Below are 22,425 nucleotides of genomic sequence, written 5' to 3'. Positions count from 1 at the left end.
GGACATACTGTGACTTTTTTACATGGATCATTGGTCCATAGAAAAAAATGTACATGTGAATACTCTTATTAACTTTAATGGGTCCAAGTTCTGTCAGTTTCAAACTCACATGTATTATTTGGCTTAGTTTATGCCAAAAATTGCACCACAATTTTGGCACAATTTTTATTATCATGTAGTGCAATCCATGTAAGACAGTTTTCTGATACAATTTGCACCAGAAAACTGGCAATTTTCAATGGTAAATATGCCCCATTAGTGGAATATAACCGAGTCAATCGTAAGAAAATGAAAACAAAAATGTACTTCTTCAACCAGTTTGTCTATTTCTATTATGATAATTACATTTTTAGCAATAGATTTAGCAATCTCAAACATTAAGATTATATGCAAGCTAAAATGTCAAAGGTATAGCCACACAGGTGACTATTAATGCAGAATTTCAAACTGATTGTTAATGGCCACTTTGGGTAATGCATTGGACCATGTGACCCTTATGTGGCTAGCACAGCCGATTCTTGAAACAATGCCGATTTTCAGTAAAACTGCATGCAGATGTGGTGTTCAGCCCCTTTCCGGCCGATCCTAATGGCAATTCCCCAACTGTTTAAATTACTGTGCTCAAGTTTTAAAATTATCAGCTGCAAAGTGAATAATAAAATATTATGATACAGTCAAACACCCCAATTGCTTTAATAGAAAAGTGTTTTCTGGTTTATGTAAATGAAGTACAAAGGGGTATGCCAGTCACAAGCATTTATGACTTATCCACTGGATAGATGAAAAATGCTAAATCTATGGGGGAACAACAGCTTAGATATCAGTTCCTCCTTCTCCTCAATTGCATGACCTCTGCTAGGAGTTTTAATGGAGCTATTTAAATTCCATAGCACTGACAGAAATAACTGAGTGCAACTGCATTCAAACTTCTCCTAGCTGTGATCAAATGGATGGTGGAAACCAGAGACTGGGGTTTCCCGTTTTTGCTATCCGTGAGGATCCAAGCTGTCAGATCCCCACTGATCTAGCATTGATTGCCCATCCATTGTAAGGCCTCTTTCACACGAGCATGCTTTTAGCACAAAATAGGTGCATTAAAAGTGCGCTTCTGAAAGAACCAATGTTTTCCTATAGAAGCGTTCACATAAAGGAATTTTAGACATGCTAAATACTTACACCAATCAAAGATAGGAGATGCGTGACTGCAGTGCACGCATCTAAGGTCTGTGCTGCGAGAAAAGACCTATCTTTGGTGCCAGCTGCACAGGAGTTTCCATAGAGTCCTATGGGAGCAGGAGTTTATGGAAACTCCTGCGCAGGAAAAGAAGATTTCTGCTGACTGAGGGAATACTCCGCTGCTAATAGAGGGACATTTAAAACGTGCTGCTCAGAATCACATTTTAAATGTCCTGTAAACTCCTGTTAGTCCCTGTGGGGATGAGGGAAAGCCGCAAGGGTTCCCTTAATCCCTGCAGGTACTAACAGGAATTTATAGCAGGGCATTTAAAATGTGTTTCTGGGCAGCACATTTTAAATGTCCCGCTGTAAGCAGCTGGGAATGCCTCCAGCCCCATTGCTGGGCAATTCCCCAGCAGCGAGGGGTAGTAGGGGACTCCCTCCACCTTTCTCCCCAAGGGATTTCCCTATAGCGGGGGGGGGGGAAGGGGGGGGGGGGGTTATAGGGCTTCCCCCAGACCATGGGAGGAGAGTGCGTGGCTAGAGGAATCTAACATCTAACCTCGCTCCTTTCTCTTTGCAATAGCAATCCCTGTGAAAAGCCCTATGGCCCCACCCCCTCACTCTGTGCTATGGGAATATCCCTCAGGGATCTCCATAGCAGGAAGAGAGAGCCGGGCTATGGGGGATTAACTCATAGCAGGGAGAGAGTGGGGCTATGGGTTAATACCACATAGCCACGCTCTCTCTTTCCCTGCTATGGGGAAATGCTGAAGCCCTGCGGGGCTTCATCTCTTTCTCCTTGTGGAGTGGCTATGCTTTTTTAAAGCAACACGTTACTCAAGTGAATGGGCGATTTTCACGCACATGAAGCTCGGGTCTCTTGTGTGTGATAAATTGCCTGTTCATGCGACTTTTAGTGCAGTATAGGCTTGATTTTTTTGCGCACCTATACTGCAGAAAAAAAAACCACCCTTGTGTGAACGAGCCCTTAGGGCTCCCACCCACTAGCGTTTTTTTCTCCACTACGCTGCGAGAGTAAGTGAAAACTCTCGCAGAGCAGTGTGAGAAATCGCAGCGATATCGCTGCGACAGTCTTTCCAATGGGGCCAGCGGCAGCAGCGCTAGCCCCATTGAAAAGATATGGAGAATGCCGCGGACTTCTGCCACAGATGTGACAGCTGTCACAGCTGTGGCAGAAGTCAGCGACATGCTATCCCATTGCTTTCAATGGGATTGGCACTGATGCCGATCCCATTGAAAGCAGTGGTTTCTGACAAGCCCTGCAGAATGATTATCGGAGAAGGGCTTGAAATATAAGCCCTTCCCTGATAATCATAAAAAAGTGGTTAAAAAAATAATAAAAAACTTACTCACCTCTCCTGCTGTCAGCCGCATCCTCCGGCTGGCTCCCCGACACTGCTACTGAGCACTTTCAGCAGACAGGGATTTAAAAATCCCCGCCTCCTGAAAGGGCTGTACAGATTGGCTGAGGGCTCAGCCAATAGCAGCTACTGCTTAGCTATTGGCTGACCGCTCAGCCAATGACAGATAGCTCTTAGCTATTTATTCATGAATAGCAATATCTTAGCTAAGAGCTCAGTAGCAGTGCCGGGGAGCCAGCCGGAGGATGCGGCTGACAGCAGGAGAGGTGAGTAACTTTTTTAGTATTTTTTTAACCACTTTTTTATGATTATTGGGGAAGGGCTTATATTTCAAGCCCTTCTCCAATAATCATTCTGCGGGGCTTGTCAGAAACCACTGCTTTCAATGGGATCGGCAGCAGTGCCGATCCCATTGAAAGCAATGGGGTAGCATGCCGCTGACTTCTGCCACAGCTGTCACAGCTGTCACAGCTGTGACAGAGGGTTCCTTCATACCCGTGGTCCCCGCGGGGATGAAGGAAACTCCTGCCACAGCTGTGACAGCTGGTCCGCGGCATTCTCCATATCTTTTCAATGGGGCTAGCGCTGCTTCCGCTGGCCCCATTGAAAAGACTGGCGATGTCGCAGCGATATCCCAGCGATTTTGGGATATCTGCCTGCGTTTTTCTCGCACTGCGATGCGAGACTTTAACTTTAGAATCGCATCGCAGTGGAGAAAAACACACCAGTGGGTGGGAGCCCTAAAGGTGATAAATACTTCCCACTGAAAGTTGAGGAACTTTCTTACAAAGTTTTGATTGTTTAATTTCCCATCATTTCAAGATGGTTCAAGTAAATAGCTTAGTTCTCTTTCATAGGGACTTTTCACACGGGATGGAATTACGCCGCAGGACACAGCCAAATCCATAGCTGCATTATTCCACAAAACAATCCCCAGGTCTAGCTGCAGATTATGATGCAAAATACCAGGCAGGTTTTAAGCCATTTTCAATTCTACATCAAAACCTGCAGGTAGCCGTTGATTTTGGTGCAGAATTTACTGCGGCTTGCGTCCCGTGTGAAAAGTCACTTAGGATATATTCACAGAGCAAATCTGTTGCTGTTTGGGCTTGCTGAAATTAATGTTTGCTGCAGGGACAGTCCTAGTCCAGATATATGGAACTGATTTTCAGCCACAGAAATTTCTGAAACAACTCTACTGCATGTGAATATATCCTTATAATGAGCTCTGCAGCTGAGCTAGTTCAATATGATCAGAACAGGTTTTTGGAAAATACTACTTACATAAATCTACATGTATAGGAAGCTGTAATGACATATATTTCATTGCAAAATAAAACACATCACTTATTCAAACTGATAACATCCCTTTTATATTATGACTTTGGATACAGTTTTCATTTTGCTGTGCCTTTAATGCATTTCTTTCAGTCTTTTTTAAGGAATAGACTTCAGATGCCCTTGCTCTCTTTAATGCTTCTTTACTTTCAGCGGGTAAGGCATTGCATTACTTGCTTTTCTCTACATCAGGTATAAGATGAAAGGAAGCTTTTAGTGCAGAAGCAGGATTATTTTTGTACATTTTTAGTTACACAGTAGAGTATGGAGGGGGTAAATCTTTAGCTTCCCTTTTAGTTGCCTCCTCGTATGATGGAAGTGCTGTCTGTAAACCATAAACAGAAACGTACAAAATTAGGGAAATATGACTAGCTTGAAAATAAGACATATTGTAAAGCAAGAATATTATGGTGAAGAATGTTTTTCTAGATGACCTTTTAGTTGTTTTAGATGATGTTTATCTAAGTCCTTGCATATAGGATTGTTTATATTATGCAAGTCCTCAAGATGATGATATGTTAGCAACAGAAACACAGAAGACTGATGGCAGACAAAGACCATATGGTCCAGCTCATATGCTATTATAGTATTATTCTCTTAGGCGAGATACCGTGTCTCCCCGAATATAAGACACTGTCTTGTATTAGTTTTTGTGCCAAAAGAGGCACAGTGTCTTATTTTTGCGGGGTGTCTTAATACTTACCTCGCAGGCGTCGCCCCGGTCCCTCTCGCTGCTCTCGAGGCGAATGACATTATTGAATGGCTGTGATTGGTCCATCAAGTGCTGGCTGAGATTGGCTAAAGCCATGGTCCTGAGCCATTCACAGCAATCTCTTGCTGGAGGTGGGGTATTCAACCCACAATACCAGGAAGAGAATGCTCTGTCACCGCTAAGGACGACACGGAAGACTGCATCTGGAGAGCAGCGAGAGGGACCGGGACGGCGCCTGCGAGGTGACAATTTTTTTTCATGCAGTGTAGCTAGGGCTTATTTTTGGGGGAGGGCTTATATTTCATGCAGACCCCATCCCCCCTGAAAATCAGTGTAGGGCTTATTATCCAGGTAGGTCTTATTTTTTGGGGAAACACAGTATATATTTATTCCTGACATGCCTAAAGAGCTTTTACACACTACCTAAAATTGCTGCAAAAGCACTGTTTCCTTCCTGGTTGCTGCTGACCAGGACATGTGACTCCTACAGCCAATCCCTAGCAGGTCATAGAAGGTCACATGTCCTGGTCAGCAGCAACCAGGAAGGAAACAGTGGCCTGGTCCTAATCAGGCATACATTTCTGGCATAATTTATGCCAGTTACTGTTTGTCGGTCTGGGATGGACACCCCCCCCCCCAAGCAAGCTTCGCCCGCTTTTACAAAACGTGCTCAGGGCTGGTGCAGGAAGGAGAGAAGCCTGGCTAAGATCACTTAATAATGGTTCCCTATCGGTTTTGGAAATTATTAGGAACAGAAGAAGGGAGAATGACTGACACTACTGTGGGAGCAAAAAGGATGCTGGATAACGGGAATCACTTTTAACGTCAACGCATTTCTGAATCGCACCGATTCCTTTGTCACGCCAGTATGAACAATCAGAAAAGACACCAATTTAAAAGAACTAAATGAGCGAAATCCATAGACAGGTGATGTCACGTGACAGGCAAAGTGTCTGGATTTCGTATATTTTTTGCTTTCAAATTTGTGTCTGTTCTGATTGTTCGTGCTGGCGTGACCAAAGAGTCGGTGTGACTCAGAAATGTGTTGCCGTTAAAGTGTCCCATTATCCGGCATCTAGACCTTTTCCTCCCATGGGGGCGCCATTCGGTCTCCCTTCTTCTGTTTCTGATTAGCTTCACTTTATGCAAGTTCCTTCAACCAGTTCTCATACGGAGAAGGCTGCACCTATGGAGGTTGTTGTGCGTCTGGTGCAGCACCACAAGGTCAGCATAAGCTTTTTTATAAGAATTTCTTTTTTTATGGTTGTTTTATACATTGGAGTACTATGTTATTTATTTATGATTCTTGAAAGGCTGCAATGAAAAAAATGGGGGAAAAAATGCTTGGTTATTAAGGAAAAAAACTGGTCTGTCACAAACGGGTTAATTGATTCCATTGCATGTTAAAAATATTGTATATTTAAACCATAATTCTATTAAAAAAATAATACAAAATTAGAATGAAAGAAAATGATATCTATGACTAAGGGCTCATGCCTACAGGCGTATGTATAAAATGCTGCAGGTTTCCCTGCAGTGTTTTACCCAATTTTTTTTATTCCCTGCTCTGCTTCATAAGGGGATACATAGAAAAAATGCTGCGTATATGCAATGTATTGCATATGGACAGCTTATCATACGCAGCCCATATAAGTGTATAAGGCACACGCTGTGTGGTACACAGAGAAATAGAGCATGCTACGGTTTATTTCTCTTGCGTATCGACACACAGTTTCCACACACAATGACTCCACTGACTTTCATTGACTCCATTCACCAGGTATCGTGCATCTGAGCAACACACACATATTACTTCAACTTCCTGTGGATGATGTGAAGTCAATTTCAACGTTTTACTATGACTGTCAACAGTGGAGTTGATAGGTAGATACTAGTAATTATTAGGAAATTATAGTACCAGTGTTTCTGGTGGCGCAATGGTGGCACCACACAGCTCTGCTACATGCACACCATGCACACAAACAGCTCTGGTACATGGGTGTGTGACAGACACACACAGCTGTACTGCATGCGATGCACCTGAAAGACACAGCTCTGCTACATGGCATGTGCGGCACAGAAACAGCTCTGCTACATGACATGCTCATCACAGACACAACTTTGGTAATTGACATGCAACTGACAGACATGACATGCCCATGGTACAAACACAGCTCTGCTACATTATATGCACGTGACAGATACAGCTGTGCTACATGACATGCGCGTCATAGCACAAAAACAGCTCTTCTACATGACATGCATGTCACAGACACAGCTTTGGTACATGATATGCGCCTGACAGACATGCCGTTTTCATGGTACAAACACAGCTCTGTTACATTATATGTACGTGACAGATACAGCTGTGCTACATGACATGCGCGTTACAAACTTAGCTCTGCTACATGATATGCGCGTCACAGACACAGCTTTGGTACATGACATGCGCCTGTCAGACATGAAATGTGCATGGTACAAAGACAGCTCTGCTACATTATATGCGTGTGACAGACACAGCTGTGCTACATGACATGCGCATGTTACAAACTCAGCTCTGCTACATGACATGCGCGTCAAAGACACAGCTTTGGTACATGACATGCGCCTGACAGACATGACATGTGCATGGTACAAAGACAGCTCTGCTACATTATATGCGTGTGACATGCACGTTACAGACTCAGCTCTGCTTCATGACGTGCGTGTCACAGCACAGACCCAACTCTGCTACATGACATGCACATGACAGATACAGCTACATGTGCCACAGTACATGTGCATGTTGCAAAATCAGCTCTGCTACATGATATGTGCGTCACAAACACAGCTGTGCTCCATGACATGTGCATGTTACAAACACTGCTGTGCTACATGACATACATCCATGCTGAATATACACATTACACGCACAGCACATTAGACAAACAACCACTCGCAGCTCTACTACATTTATGCTGACTGCACACATGACACACACAGCTCCTGGATACAGTGATGAGTCCCTGGTCATGTGATCCCTGACTCCACCCACACAGGTGATCACATGATGGTGACATCATTAGAGGTCTTGGTAGTTTCTGTTGACTTATCCAGTATACAGTACTACCAAGCTCCAGAATGGCTTCTCCCACAGCAGTGACATCACCACAGGTCCTTCAGCCCACTGGATCTCTGTGGTGGAGGTAGTTCAGTGTCTCCTGTTAGGACTGCTGAGTGTGTTACGACCAGCTATAATGGTGACAGGGGTGGAGCTATGATGCTGCCAGGGGTGGAGCTATGATGTTGCCAGGGGCAGAGCTATGGCATCACCAGGGGGCGGGGCTATGACATCGCCAGGGGCAGAGGATGAGAATGACTCACTCACATACTAATGGACAAGTGGTCATTAGTAGTTATATTGGTTTCTATGCTTCGATCACAGTCAGTGGCTTAAGGAACATCTTCAAACAATGTAGAGCTACCAGAAAAACCCTACAAGATCCTGGCAAGATCATATATTTTTATCAACTAATAAATGGCATCATCTAAAAGCCTTGGTAGAATCATTTTTATCAAGATCTACTTGTTTTATAAGTGCAGCACTTTTAACTGTATAAATATATTTATTTCTTAAAGCCAAAATATACTTTTTATGTTCTAACCTGGGGATGTGCTTAGTAGGCATTACCTTTGAGATTTCTGGCAGAGGAAGTTTGTCTTTTGACTCATTTGCTTCATCATTTGAACCCTTGAAGGCTCTCCAGACATACCACATTATTAGTGCCTATAGAGAAAACATTGTTATTGCTACATATTTCATACATGTGATAAATTATTTATTTTGTACATACATTTTGTATAAATTCTATATTGAAATGTAGAAACCCATATCACATATTACACCCTGATTGATCTGGCTTATGGTAAATCAATAGAGATATTGTGACACATGATTAACACTACAGCCATCATACAAACAGAATGATAAATGTTACTTTTTTATTATTCAGATCAAATCAAAGCAAAAAGAAACCTAAACTATGAATATTTTTTAAAGGCTCCTATGGCACTTTGTAGTATCTTAAAAACAAGGTGAATACAGGATATGGACTTTTATCCTATTAATGGGACAAAGACACTACAACATTCAGTGTTGTTGACAGCAACAAAAATGGAAGATTTGTGTTACTTTGCCGTAAACAACTTCTTCATCCAATTAAATGTAGGTCATTTATTTGACCCAATAAATAATTTGCTCTTTGGAACAGAAACCTCTATGTGCAGAACACACTGTAATGGCCTATGTGGTTAAGCAAATATTTTGTCATTAATGCTGTCAGTCTTTAAAAAAGCAACATCAGCATTAATTTCACCAGCAATCACAGGTCAATTGAATGGACGGGCTCATTATCTATAATCCAACAAACAGTTTATACCCGTTTCTGAGACTTATGAATCATCTATTATACTTACTGTATGTTCTGCTATTTCTTACTGAACATTTGGCAGATTCTTTAATGGGGAAGAGTAAAGACTAGGAAAAGGCAGTGAAGTCTTTTCTCAGAGGCCTTTCTAATGGGGTTTTCTTATAAGGACAACTGCTTTCTGCAGGCTCTAGTAAGGACGACTTGGGGTCCCCATCTCTATGAACAAGAGCAGAGAGACCCCAAATATTAGCAACTCCCACGCTGGCAGACTTGCCTTCTCCATGCTTTACATGGCCCACCATTCACTTGACTGGCTGCCATGCAGTGCTACATTTTCTCTATAGCAGGGACAAGTATAACTGTCTGCAATTTAATACTTTTTCCCTAGGCGTTTTTAGGGGCTTTTCCTATGGGGCGAAATAGGCTACAAGCCGCAGTAAATTCTGCATATTAGTTAAAAATGACATAAAACCTGCTGGCAATTCCGCATTAAAATCCATAGTTAGAACTGCGTATTTTGGTGTGGGATTCCGCTGCTGTGGATCTGGCTACATCCTGCAGCATAATTCCGACCCATGTAAAAGGTCCCTTAGAAGCTGGGCCTGCAGAAATCAGCTGATTGTTGCATGAATTTCCTTCCTAAAATGTTTCGTGAAGGTGAGACAACTGCTTTAAAGTAACCCATTCAGCGGGCTGTCTATTCTAGGGGACATTATGCGTGTATGCCAAGAAAAAAAGGTAAGGTAAAGAACTATATGAAGCATGTCAGTCTGCCTTAAGCTTGCAGCCTTTCCCACTGCTGAGACACACAGGAAAGTATCCGTCCAACCACAAAGCATCTATTGATTACACTTCATCCCAGAAAGCCACATCTTGGGAGGTATAATGCTGTTGAGAAGGAAATTGATGTTCCATAGGAAGTTTTCTTTTGCTTTGTACAGTATACTGGGCATAATAAGCACACATGGCATTGGATGACACTAAGTGCACAAAATATAACACATTATATTATTATATATCAATGTTGTATTTCTTGTTTAGCAAGTTACTTAAACCAATTACAAAGATGGATAATAAAATTGCCATAAGGTCCATGTGTCCTACTTTATGATTAAGGAAATGCAATCCTCTAAATGTGGTTGATTCTCATTGCACAATGCTGAATTTCTTACTTTAAAGGGGTTTTCTGGTTACTAGACAACATTTCAGCAATAGCTGGAACTATCATAAAAAAAAACTAAACAGAGCTGTACTTACCCATACTCTGCCGAAGGGATCCAGCCATGTTGCTCCACCGTCTGCGATTGTTGTGAAAGATGAAATCACCAAAAGTCAGGTGACCACTGCAGCCGATCAGAGGCCGCAACGCCACCGTTCGTTTTCCTGGCATTACTGCTTACATCCTTGGCACTTTGATGACAGGAGTTGAGAAAGTAGATGTTTCAACCTCTGATCAACAGCAGCGGTCAGGTGACATCATCTTCCGCAAGAATCACCGGAAGGACGGCGGGGCAACATGGCTGGATCCCTACAGCAGAGTGTGGGTAAGTACAGTTTGCTGAAATAAATGTTGTCCAGGAGATGGAGAACCCTTCAATTGACACTGGAAAACTTCTACCTTACCTCACTGACCACAAATTCCCTCATCTCTACAGGACACTAGGAAAACTAATTCCCCTCTTCTCCTATTGGACATGACGGAATTTGTCATCTTTTCCCAATGGAAACCAGATAATTTAACACCCAAACTCCAAAGGACACTGGGGAATGCATCCTTTTCATTTCCTGCTAGACACCAGGGAATTTACAGCAGAACACCTATCTACCTGCTGTACTGTATAGCAGTATTATGACTGACTGCATGACATTACTATTTAGTCACTGCATCTTGGTATTATCAAGGCACTGATGGGTACTAACAGTTGGGCATATGATGGTATTTGCTGCTGGTGAATTGCACAAAACTGAACTGACTGTCAGCCAAGAGATGTCACACAACACAATTCACCTACATAAATAATAGCATGCAATTTGCTGGTACCATTATTAAACTGTGAAAGCCTCTGCTATATACAGTATATCCTCTTTTCAGTTATGCATATTCATTTAGTTTCCCTATTCTCCCAAAACATCAAAGCCTCTTTATTTTGTCCATTTTTTCCCCAAACTTTAGACACCTTACTGGATTATATAATTATATATGTTGAAGATAAAGCCTTTGCAGTAACATATGAATAATACATCATAAATCATTCATAGCAACCATTAAAGGTCATTTCCAATAATAGTCACGCCAATGCACCTGTAATACCAATGAGTATCGTTGCTCAACCACGGGTCTATGGATATGAAGTCAGAGCATAATAGGGAACTGTGTTCAGTTCAGCAAACTCACAATTGAGCCGGAATACTTGTATCACGACATGATAGCACTGATCGAGGATGGTCTGGCCCTCATCGTCTCGCTGGTTCAGGCATTCTTTCATCTCAGCCCTGATTGGCCATTTGCTTGTACTATCCATGGGCAGATCGTTGGCTGGGAGGTGGCTTAGCCTATCCAGCCAATCGACATTAGTCTCTGCATATTTATTCCAGCTCCTCCTCTGAGAGGGCGGAAGTTATACTTTTTGTCAAGTCTGTTAGGACACACATCTGAAGGTGTTCATAGTCTGATCTGTGGATTGCTGGCTGAAGATTTCTGTTTGAAAATTACTGTCTGAAGCTGTTCTGGTCCAGTCTGTAGTTCCATGTCTGACCCGAATCTCCAGTATAGCCAAATTTGATACACATTCACTTATACATCTATGAAGCTGTTTAGCACCTTGCAGTTCAAACTCTAAGTGGTTATTCATATATTATTATTTCATCTATCCTTTGCCACTATTCCCTTCTTCCACTTAGAAGGTTCTTGATGTGGCAATTCACAGCGTGCAGAAAGTCTAGAAACTACAGGAGCCCTTTACAGACTAGACTCTTTAAAATATTTAGTATTCTTTATTGAAAAAAAGGCCTAAAAACATGCACAAAAGGGCTAGACCACTGGGGCAGAGGTGAGTATCCAAACCTTGGACTCCCAGTAACGAACAAACGTGTATACAGACTCAGACTTAAAAATTGAAGAGACAGAGCTCTCGGGTAATGGTCACATCAAGGACCCAACATGGGTGTTGCAAAAATAGACCCAATATACAACCGTATCCCTAGTGGAAGAATCGGGTGTCGTGAAAAAATCTTATCGACTCAATAGTCGGAGTGCATTGGGGTTTAGTAGCTGTCGACAATTGGGCATCCTTTAAAGCTCTAAGAATTTCACCGGGGATATGGTGGATCTTCAGGAAGTATGGGTGCAAAGGTAATAACTGACTAAAGTGAAATGCAGTTACGATCTGAGTCGCCGTATATTATGGCGTTATGGGTACCGCGAAAGGGGTACAATCACCCATTCAAGAGATAGGTTTCAAGCCAGCACTCAACAGTGATACACTACCTGCTGGTACGAGAGCTTAGAGTGGGTTGCTATGGTGGGAAAATTTTAGGAAAAGGCCTAATTGGCAGAGATAGCCAAATTGCACCAGTAACATTACTGCCTAAAAATGATAGAAGTCCAACCCTCTGTACATCTCACATTGGAGAAGTTATTCCCCACCCCTCAGCAGAGACCGTATCTAATGAAAACCAAAAAGCAGCAGCGCCTCTGGCCCTGACCTACCATCCAGGCCAGAGGCGCTGCTGCTGTTTTTTTTATCAACAGTGGGGGGTACAATCTAATGTCTCAAAGACAGACACATACATGCATATATAATAGGGCAAATTTCACTGGAATCAAATATACCTTTGTGTGGATTTAGAGTATAAGAAAAAATCCATAGATACTCGGGAAGAACATTCCAATTCCATGTAGATGTTGATTAAATGCCAAGCAAGGACTGCAAGGCAGCAGGTGGAAGAGGAGTTGTGCTTCAAAAAGGAGTTATACCTCCGAAACACATTGCACCTTGTATTCTCTATCAATAAATGCCTATTTTCTTCAGTACTGAGGATTCACATCCTGTTTTGCCATCCACCACGAATGGAGGTTATCCTCTGTTCCTGAGCCATCCATCCCTTTCATGGTGTCTAATTGCTGCTCTTCTCTGGGTCACCCTGAGCGCAGAAGTCCTTTTTTCACTTTTAGTCCCTTCTTCAATGAGGCACTGTGCTTCCTATTATTTTTTTAGTAATATTATACATGCGTGACTTACATGCACAATTCTTTGTCCTCCATCGTAAATTTATTGTTGCCCGAATTTCAGGTTAATAGTCTGAGATTTAGCGTCTTCAGCTAACTTTACCCATCTGCTTCTGGCCTCTTAGTAAGATATTGCTGGACATTATGGCATGTTTATTTCTAACTGTTCCTTGTGCTCTGCTGCTGCTAAGTAAGGGAGTTTATGGAGCGGACATGGTATATAATCCTCTTGCTAATTGCATTGAGCTGAGTTGCTGAATCATCTTTCTCTCGCTTTCTCAGTTTAATTAAACAGCTCACTGTAAAGTTTAGAAATGTATATTCAGAAATGAAAATATTACCTTATACAAGATCACAGCAGAGTGGAACACTGAGAAGATGATAATTTTCTTGATGTATTTCTCAGAAGACATGCTCGTTGAAAAGTAAGTCTAACATAAAGAGCAGAGTTTATTACTATTTCACCCCATAAACAGAATTGCTAATGCATTTTCTAATCCCATAGATTTAACATAGATAATAAAAAGCATATGTTTCATCACATCGAAAGTAGCTGGAATATTGATTTGTTATGGCAGCATTATGGGGTTCACATCTAGAACATCTTTACCTTTATACTGCTTTTCACTTAGAATTTTAAGCAACGTGAACCCAGTATTTAAGCTATAATGTACTTGCAAATGCAATTGCAAAGTGGATTTGTCTGTGTTGCGAAATCTCATTTGCACAACTCATGCAAAAATGAAAATGCATGTCCATGAAAATACGATCTAGCCATGCACCTCTGTGAAATTAAAGGGCTTTGGTTTTTGTTAAGTAAATTTCAATGACTGTATAATGAAAAGTTAAGTCTTTGCTCATTTGGTTTCTCACTACAATCTGGCTTGTTTTGGACTTATTTATTCTCCACCTGCCCTATTATGCTATTGCTCACCAGGTGCCCTGACCAACTCTATCTCATAATTCTGTACCTTGCTTTTAGATTTCACAGACTATTCTGGGTTAACAACCTGGCAAATTCCACCAGGAAAATCTATAACTCTTGAGGTGCTCAAGAGTGAAAAGTGAATAATAGTTTAGATTCCACTGTCTAAACTGAGAGTAACCTAGAAGTTTCACTGTCTGCTTTGTTACTCTCATATTACTTATACATGCAAGAAATGCTTTCAGATATTCTTTGTATTAATTTATACAGTAAGAATATTGTTGTCATATATTAGTAAAGTTGTGCGTGTATAGGGGCTTGGTCATGAGGAGGTACTGTATAAAGTATATAATAACATAGATGTGCAATAAAAGTTTTTCATTTCTATTTCAATTTTATTAACATATGAGTTGGTATTAGTATTCTCCTCATATATTTTCGAAAAAACAAGGTGCTAAGGAAGAAAGTGCTCTTATACAGGACTGTTGTCTTTTTTCTTAGTGCCATACAGCTATTTGACTAAGATTAGATGCTATTACCAGTGACAATTGTGTTTGACAAAGGCCCGTATATATGGATGGACCGAAACGTAACATATTTTGGATTGCCTGCCTTTGTGACTAGTACTTTGGGGGGATCAACATTAGACTTAATTACCCCAAATTATATATTAGCGTGTAGACATTAATGTATAGGCATGAATGTGAAAACATTCCAAAAGGGTGTCCTATTAGTATAGAGTTATTTTGATGATATGATCCCTCAGTCCAACTATATTGTAAAGTTTAACTAAGTTTTACAATAGAGCTGTACACAAAAAAAGTATCTTGTGGAATACATTTTCTTCTTGCAGTCATACGCAAAGATGTATAACTGTAAATACACTTGGAAGGACCATTTCTAATGCCCAATGTGAATTTAGCCTTATTTACATTGATCCAGCATAGTTGTACTTATTTACCATTTAAAATGCTAACGTTTTCTGGTGCAATTTACACCAAAAAACTGTCTTACATGCCATACTAACTATGTGTTTTTATTCACTTTTGGACAGTTTTCTCAACCTATCTAAAAAAAGGGGTGTATCCTAACTTGCACCAAAAACGACACCAGATTGCCACCAATTGCAGCAAAATTTTGGTTCAACGTAGGTCAACTAATAGGTGGTCTAAATGTAGACTATACAGTCTTAAAATTCAGCAGATTTAGCATTCAGCAGAGCCACTATAATCAATCTGGTGCATTTTAGGATTGTCTAGTCTAAGTTTGCACTATTTAACTTTTATACAGTATTAGTAAATAACCTCCAAGTCAGTTCATGGTCACACTGACCTCTAGTATAGATTGCTGTGTGTCCCTTTTACCTCTTACTGTCTCAGGGATCCAGTACTACAATTTCATAAGAGGTAGAAAACTGCACCACAGACTTCATTAATATGCTCATCAATTATTGTTCTATATTAATGAATACAAAACAAGGATTTCAAGAAAGAAGAATTCTTATTGCAATGTTTCGGATTCAGTGTCCTTCATCGGGCTGGGAATAAAACATACAAACCAAATAAAGACAGGTAGGTATAATACAATCCATAAAAAGCAATATTATGAACCAGAACAATGAACAAGAGAACAGAAACCACTTCTTATTCAATGTGTGTCGCATTATTACATGTACATCACAACTATAACACTCTTGTACACATGTTAAGTTCAGGTGACACATAGAAAGTGATTTCTGTTCTCTTGTCCAAGGTTCTTTTCCATAATATTGATTTTTCTATGGATTGTATTATACTTACCTGTTTTTATTGTGTTTATATGTTTTTTATTCCAATGAAGGACACTCAGTCTGAAACATTGCTACAAATATGTTTGAAATCCATCTTTTTTTTCTCTTGGAATCCTTGTTTTGTATTCATATAAAAAAAATGATGAGCATGCTAAAGACGTCTGTGGTGCCGTTTTCTATCATCTAATATTAGTAAATAAGATCCTTGATGGTTCATCATCATGTTTATTCCATAAACTGAGCAGAGATCTATTTTTTAAATTTTCCTCTGTACCTGTGTATATAAGAAACAGAGGAAAATGATATTATATTATATAAGGAGAACTTTTAAGTGATTTGCATTTAATATTATCTTCATATGGATAGTATAGATAATATAAAACAGTGATTTAAAGGCTATAATTAACCATTACATACAATGTAATTTATAGGTTTCAGATTTAAGTAGGTGGGAACTTCAACATAACAGCTACAGGTGATCATCAATCTAAGGCACATCTGGAAATATTTCCATTTTGTTGACTGAGTGTTCAGCTTGGATACTGCCTGGAAGAAATCAATAGATGTCACATGAATGCACATAGATGGCAATTTAAAGATTAGAGATAGAGTAGAGGTAAACCTTTTTGTTCCTTTTCCAAAAACAGTGCCACTCCTACCCATGGCTTGTGTCTGGTATTTCAAATAATGGGGTCACACTGAGATACCAAACACAGCCAATGGGCAAGAGTTGAGCTGTTCCTTGAAGAAAGAAAACTTTTTTTTTCATTTTATACAACCCTTTTAAAAAGCCATTGCAGGGAAATTGTTTATTGTTTTCCAAGTGCAATTGTCATTCAGAATCTTCTAGGGGTTTAACAAACTTTCCAATCGCTATGAAATGAGAACTGCAATGCGAGTCTCATTGAATTATTAGAGAGAGTGACTTCTTGTCTGCAGGAAGATTCAATTGGTCAATGTGCAGGCTACATCAGATGACATGGGACTAGACTACAGTGGCTATTTCATCAATATAGTAATCGCAAAGTATGATCTCTCCCATAGTATGCTCCATATGGCATTTGCACTATAAGGAAACAATAAGAAGTTTCCCTGGAGTGACTCTGTAAGGAGACAAATAGTAGCTAAATATAGTCGTTAACTTACAATGTTGCTTTGAATGAAAGTTTCTTGTCTTGAGTGTATCTCACTATAACTGGTAAAGAATATCAGAAAACTCATGAAGAAATCTATTATCTGTAAAGCCAAAAATGGCATTAGCAGTCTTCCTCGATTCTAAAATACAGAGAAGTTTAAAAATAAAAGTGAACAAAAGGAGAATAATGATGCAGCCACTTGCATTAATTTTTTGCAAAAATTCTATACTTACCTATTCATCCCTAGGCAGTCTTCATACCACATCTTCTTACCTATCTTCTCCTGGCTCCTCCAGTCCCCCATGTCACCTCGCCGCAAGCCAGACCAATCTTCAATTTCCTGTGGTGTAGCATAAATTAGCAGCATCCTGCTGTCTGCAGGTCAGTGTACATTATGTCACTAGTGACATGGCGTTCACTGCCTATGCCGAATCCTTGTCAGCCTCTTTTAGTGCTCATGTGCGGAGTATTGTCACAACTGTGCATGTGCGGTGTCTCATGGTTCATATGCTAAAACAGGCTGCCAGGGATTCTGCAGGGAATGTTATGAACGCTATGCTAGGCTGTGAACGCTATGAACGCCATGCTAGTCTGTGAATGCTATGTCACTAGTGATGTAACCTACACTGACCTGCAGGAAGCAGAATGTAGAGAATGGACGCTACATAACAGGAAGAAGAGGATGCGGCCGGCTTGTGGTGATGTTACCCAGGAAACTGGAGGACCCAGGAGAAGATTGGTGATGAGAAGATGTGGTGAGAAGACTGCCTGACGAGGAATAGGTAAATATCAAATTTTTTTTTCTAATGATAAAATCCCTTTAAAGGGAATATATCATTGTATAAATCACATTTTTATTTTCAACATATTTTATAAAATTTTTGTGATTTTTATTTATTTTCAATGTCAATGTATTTTAAAAATCCAAATATCCTGCAGTTTTCACACTGACTACTAATTGTTTGCCATTTCCTTCCTTCAGTAGAGAAAACTTTTCAGCAGCTATCTTGTTATCATCACAGACAGGATTACCGTGAAAGGTGACACCTACGTTTAGCTAACACAGTATATACCATTCGCAGTAGGTGATAATTACAGTGTATTTACTCCCCCTCATTGCACATTGACCCCTTCACAGGTCACAGAACATGTCTAAAACTCTCTTTCATAGAAGTCAAGTGTACTTAAGTACTGAATAATCTGTTTCTGTTACTGTGTCTCCTGCTTATGTGGCTTCCTGTGCCATGAATGTATGGTTATCCCCCTTTTTCTCTCCCAGTAGTATAGGGCATCACACATCTAGCCTTCTTCTCTCCCTGCTATCTCTACTCTTCCCTTAACATGCTGGGCAGCAGACTGCAGTGTCTCAGTAGTAGGGCAGTGCCTAAGTAACAGCTGTGTTGTCTGTGAGGGCAGAGCATTTAGAGAAGCACATTGCACCTTGTAAGAGAGTAGCATGCAGACATCTGTAGACAATGCCTGTGTGAGGGGAGAATCATTAAAAATCCTGTAGGCATTTTTAATGCTAATTTATAACAGCTCCCAACATGGCTGTCTCAGATTTTCATTACATTTTGTAGGATGGTAGAGGGCATAAAGTAACTTACAGATGAAAAATTTTAGCCCTCAGTGATACGCGGGATTCATACAGCAGGTTTGCAAACATGAGAAAACATTTGAAATTTATGCTTACCAGGTCAACAAAAAAGTCATAACTGTGTCTCTATTTATGGTAAAACTTTCACCTTGTGCTTGTTCTGAAGCTAATAGAGCACAGTTTTCATAAATTGTTTTATAATAAAATATTACTTTCTTCATTCCAAGGTCACATGAAGTAAACTTTGACCTTGAAAACCCTAGAAAAATATATGATTAATAGAGATGAGCGAGCACCAAAATGCTCCTGTGCTCGTTACTCGGAACGAACTTTTCGCGATGCTCGAGGGTTCGTTTCGAATAACGAACCACATTGAAGTCAATGGGCGACCCGAGCATTTTTGTATTTCGACGATGCTCGCTAAGGTTTTCATGTGTGAAAATCTGGGCAATTCAAGAAAGTGATGGGAACGACACAGCAACGGATAGGCCAGGCGAGGGGCTACGTGTTGGGCTGCATCTCAAGTTCACAGGTCCCACTATTAAGCCACAATAGCGGCAAGAGTGGGCCCCCCCCCTCCCAAAAACTTTTACTTCTGAAAAGCCCTCATTAGCATGGCATACCTTTGCTAAGCACCACACTACCTCCAACAAAGCACAATCACTGCCTGCATGACACTCCACTGCCACTTCTCCTGGGTTACATGCTGCCCAACCGCCCCCCCTCCCCCCCCACAGCGCACACCAAAGTGTCCCTGCGCAGCCTTCAGCTGCCCTCATGCCACACCACCCTCATGTCTATTTAGAAGTGCGTCTGCCATGACGAGGAACCGCAGGCACACACTGCAGAGGGTTGGCACGGCTAGGCAGCGACCCTCTTTAAAAGGGGCGGGGCGATAGCCCACAATGCTGTACAGAAGCAATGAGAAATAGAATCCTGTGGCACCGCCATCAGGAGCTGCACACGTGGGCATAGCAATGGGGAACCTATGTGCCACACACTATTCATTCTGTCAAGGTGTCTCTGCATGCCCCAGTCAGACCGGGCTTTTTAATTCATAGACACAGGCAGGTACAACTCCCTATTGTGAAGTCCCTGTCGACCGACAGCATGGGTGGCTCCCTGGAACCCACCGGCGATACACAAAAATATCCCATTGCATTGCCCAACACAGCTGAGGTAGTAATGTCGTGCTTAATGCAGGTGGGCTTCGGCCCACACTGCATGCCCCAGTCTGACTGGGGTTCTTTACAAGTGGACACATGTAGGTTAAACTCCGTGTGCACCTACAGCATGGGTGGCTCCCTGGAACCCACCGGCGGTACACAAAAATATCCCATTGCATTGCCCAACACAGCTGAGGTAGTAGTGTCGTGCTTAATGCAGGTGGGCTTCGGCCCACACTGCATGCCCCAGTCAGACTGGGGTTCTTTACAAGTGGAAATAGATGCATTTATAATTCCCTGTGGACCCACAGCATGGGTGGGTGCCAGGAAGCCACTGGCGGTACATAGAAATATCCCATTGCATTGCCCAACACAGCTGAGGTAGTAATGTCGTGCTTAATGCAGGTGGGCTTCGGCCCACACTGCATGCCCCAGTCTGACTGGGGTTCTTTACAAGTGGAATCAGATGCATTTATAATTCCCTGTGGACCCACAGCATGGGTGGGTGCCAGGAAGCCACCGGCGATACATAGAAATATCCCATTGCATTGCCCAACACAGCTGAGGTAGTAATGTCGTGCTTAATGCAGGTAGGCTTCGGCCCACACTGCATGCCCCAGTCTGACTGGGGTTCTTTACAAGTGGACACATGTAGGTTAAACTCCGTGTGCACCTACAGCATGGGTGGCTCCCTGGAACCCACCGGCGGTACACAAAAATATCCCATTGCATTGCCCAACACAGCTGAGGTAGTAATGTCGTGCTTAATGCAGGTGGGCTTCGGCCCACACTGCATGCCCCAATCAGACTGGGGTTCTTTACAAGTGGAAATAGATGCATTTATAATTCCCTGTGGACCCACAGCATGGGTGGGTGCCAGGAAGCCACTGGCGGTACATAGAAATATCCCATTGCATTGCCCAACACAGCTGAGGTAGTAATGTCGTGCTTAATGCAGGTGGGCTTCGGCCCACACTGCATGCCCCAGTCTGACTGGGGTTCTTTACAAGTGGAAACAGATGCATTTATAATTCCCTGTGGACCCACAGCATGGGTGGGTGCCAGGAAGCCACCGGCGGTACATAGAAATATCCCATTGCATTGCCCAACACAGCTGAGGTAGTAATGTTGTGCTTAATGCAGGTGGGCTTCGGCCCACACTGCATGCCCCAGTCTGACTGGGGTTCTTTACAAGTGGACACATGTAGGTTAAACTCCGTGTGCACCTACAGCATGGGTGGCTCCCTGGAACCCACCGGCGGTACACAAAAATATCCCATTGCATTGCCCAACACAGCGGATGTAACGTCAGCTGTAATGCAGGTGGGCTAAAAATTCATTTGATTACACTGTAGGCGAGGGCCCACAAAAATTGCTGAATCAACAGTACTAATGTACATCAAAAAAATTGGCCATGGCCAACCAAGAGGGCAGGTGAAACCCATTAATCGCTTTGGTTAATGTGGCTTAAGTGGTAACTAGGCCTGCAGGCAGCCCAGTTTAACGAAAAATTGGTTCAAGTTAAAGTTTCAACGCTTTTAAGAGCATTGAAACATATAAAAATTGTTTAGAAAAATTATGAGTGAGCCTTGTGGCCCTAAGAAAAATTGCCCGTTCAGCGTGATTACGTGAGGTTTCAGGAGGAGGAGCAGGAGGAGGAGGAGGAGGAATATTAGACACAGATTGATGAAGCAGAAATGTCCCCGTTTTGGATGGTGAGAGAGAACGTAGCTTCCATCCGCGGGTGCAGCCTACGTATTGCTTACGTATCACTGCTGTCCGCTGGTGGAGAAGAGAAGTCTGGGGAAATCCAGGCTTTGTTCATCTTGATGAGTGTTAGCCTGTCGGCACTGTCGGTTGACAGGCGGGTACGCTTATCTGTGATGATTCCCCCAGCCGCATTAAACACCCTCTCCGACAAGACGCTAGCCGCAGGACAAGCAAGCACCTCCAGGGCATACAGCGCTAGTTCAGGCCACGTGTCCAGCTTTGACACCCAGTAGTTGTAGGGGGCAGAGGCGTCACCGAGGATGGTCGTGCGATCGGCTACGTACTCCCTCACCATCCTTTTACAGTGCTCCCGCCGACTCAGCCTTGACTGGGGAGCGGTGACACAGTCTTGCTGGGGAGCCATAAAGCTGGCCAGGCCCTTAAAGACTGTTGCACTGCCTGGGCTGTACATGCTGCTCGATCTACGCACCTCCCCTGCTACCTGGCCCTCGGAACTGCACCTTCTGCCACTACCGCTGTCGGATGGGAATTTTACCATCAGCTTGTCCGCAAGGGTCCTGTGGTATAGCAACACTCTCGAACCCCTTTCCTCTTCGGGAATGAGAGTGGGAAGGTTCTCCTTATAGCGTGGGTCGAGCAGTGTGTACACCCAGTAATCCGTAGTGGCCAGAATGCGTTGAATGCGAGGGTCACGAGAAAGGCATCCTAACATGAAGTCAGCCATGTGTACCAGGGTACCTGTACGCAACACATGGCTGTCCGCACTAGGAAGATCACTTTCAGGATCCTCCTCCTCCTCAGGCCATACACGCTGAAAGGATGACAGGCAATCA

The 22,425-nt window shown here is 42.2% G+C and overlaps 1 protein-coding gene across 1 annotated transcript in view; it reads right to left on the bottom strand.

Moving 5' to 3' along the window:
- Positions 1–3,932: 3,932 nt before the first annotated feature.
- The window catches only part of LAPTM5 (lysosomal protein transmembrane 5), a 60,001-nt gene continuing 41,508 nt past the window's right edge, over positions 3,933–22,425 (bottom strand). Inside the window, exons 4-8 of the mRNA XM_066591745.1 lie at positions 17,109–17,237; positions 16,380–16,508; positions 13,590–13,679; positions 8,282–8,377; positions 3,933–4,224 (exon numbers count right to left, since the gene is read on the bottom strand). Of these exons, the coding sequence (XP_066447842.1) occupies positions 4,150–4,224; positions 8,282–8,377; positions 13,590–13,679; positions 16,380–16,508; positions 17,109–17,237 (519 nt within the window). The 3' untranslated portion in view covers positions 3,933–4,149. The remainder of the gene's footprint in view (positions 4,225–8,281; positions 8,378–13,589; positions 13,680–16,379; positions 16,509–17,108; positions 17,238–22,425) is intronic.

The sequence above is a fragment of the Eleutherodactylus coqui genome, chromosome 1 (genome assembly GCF_035609145.1).
Source record: "Eleutherodactylus coqui strain aEleCoq1 chromosome 1, aEleCoq1.hap1, whole genome shotgun sequence".
Lineage (NCBI taxonomy): Eukaryota > Metazoa > Chordata > Amphibia > Anura > Eleutherodactylidae > Eleutherodactylus > Eleutherodactylus coqui.
Note: the sequence above shows the minus strand (reverse complement) of the source record. Positions and strands in the feature narration are given on the sequence as shown.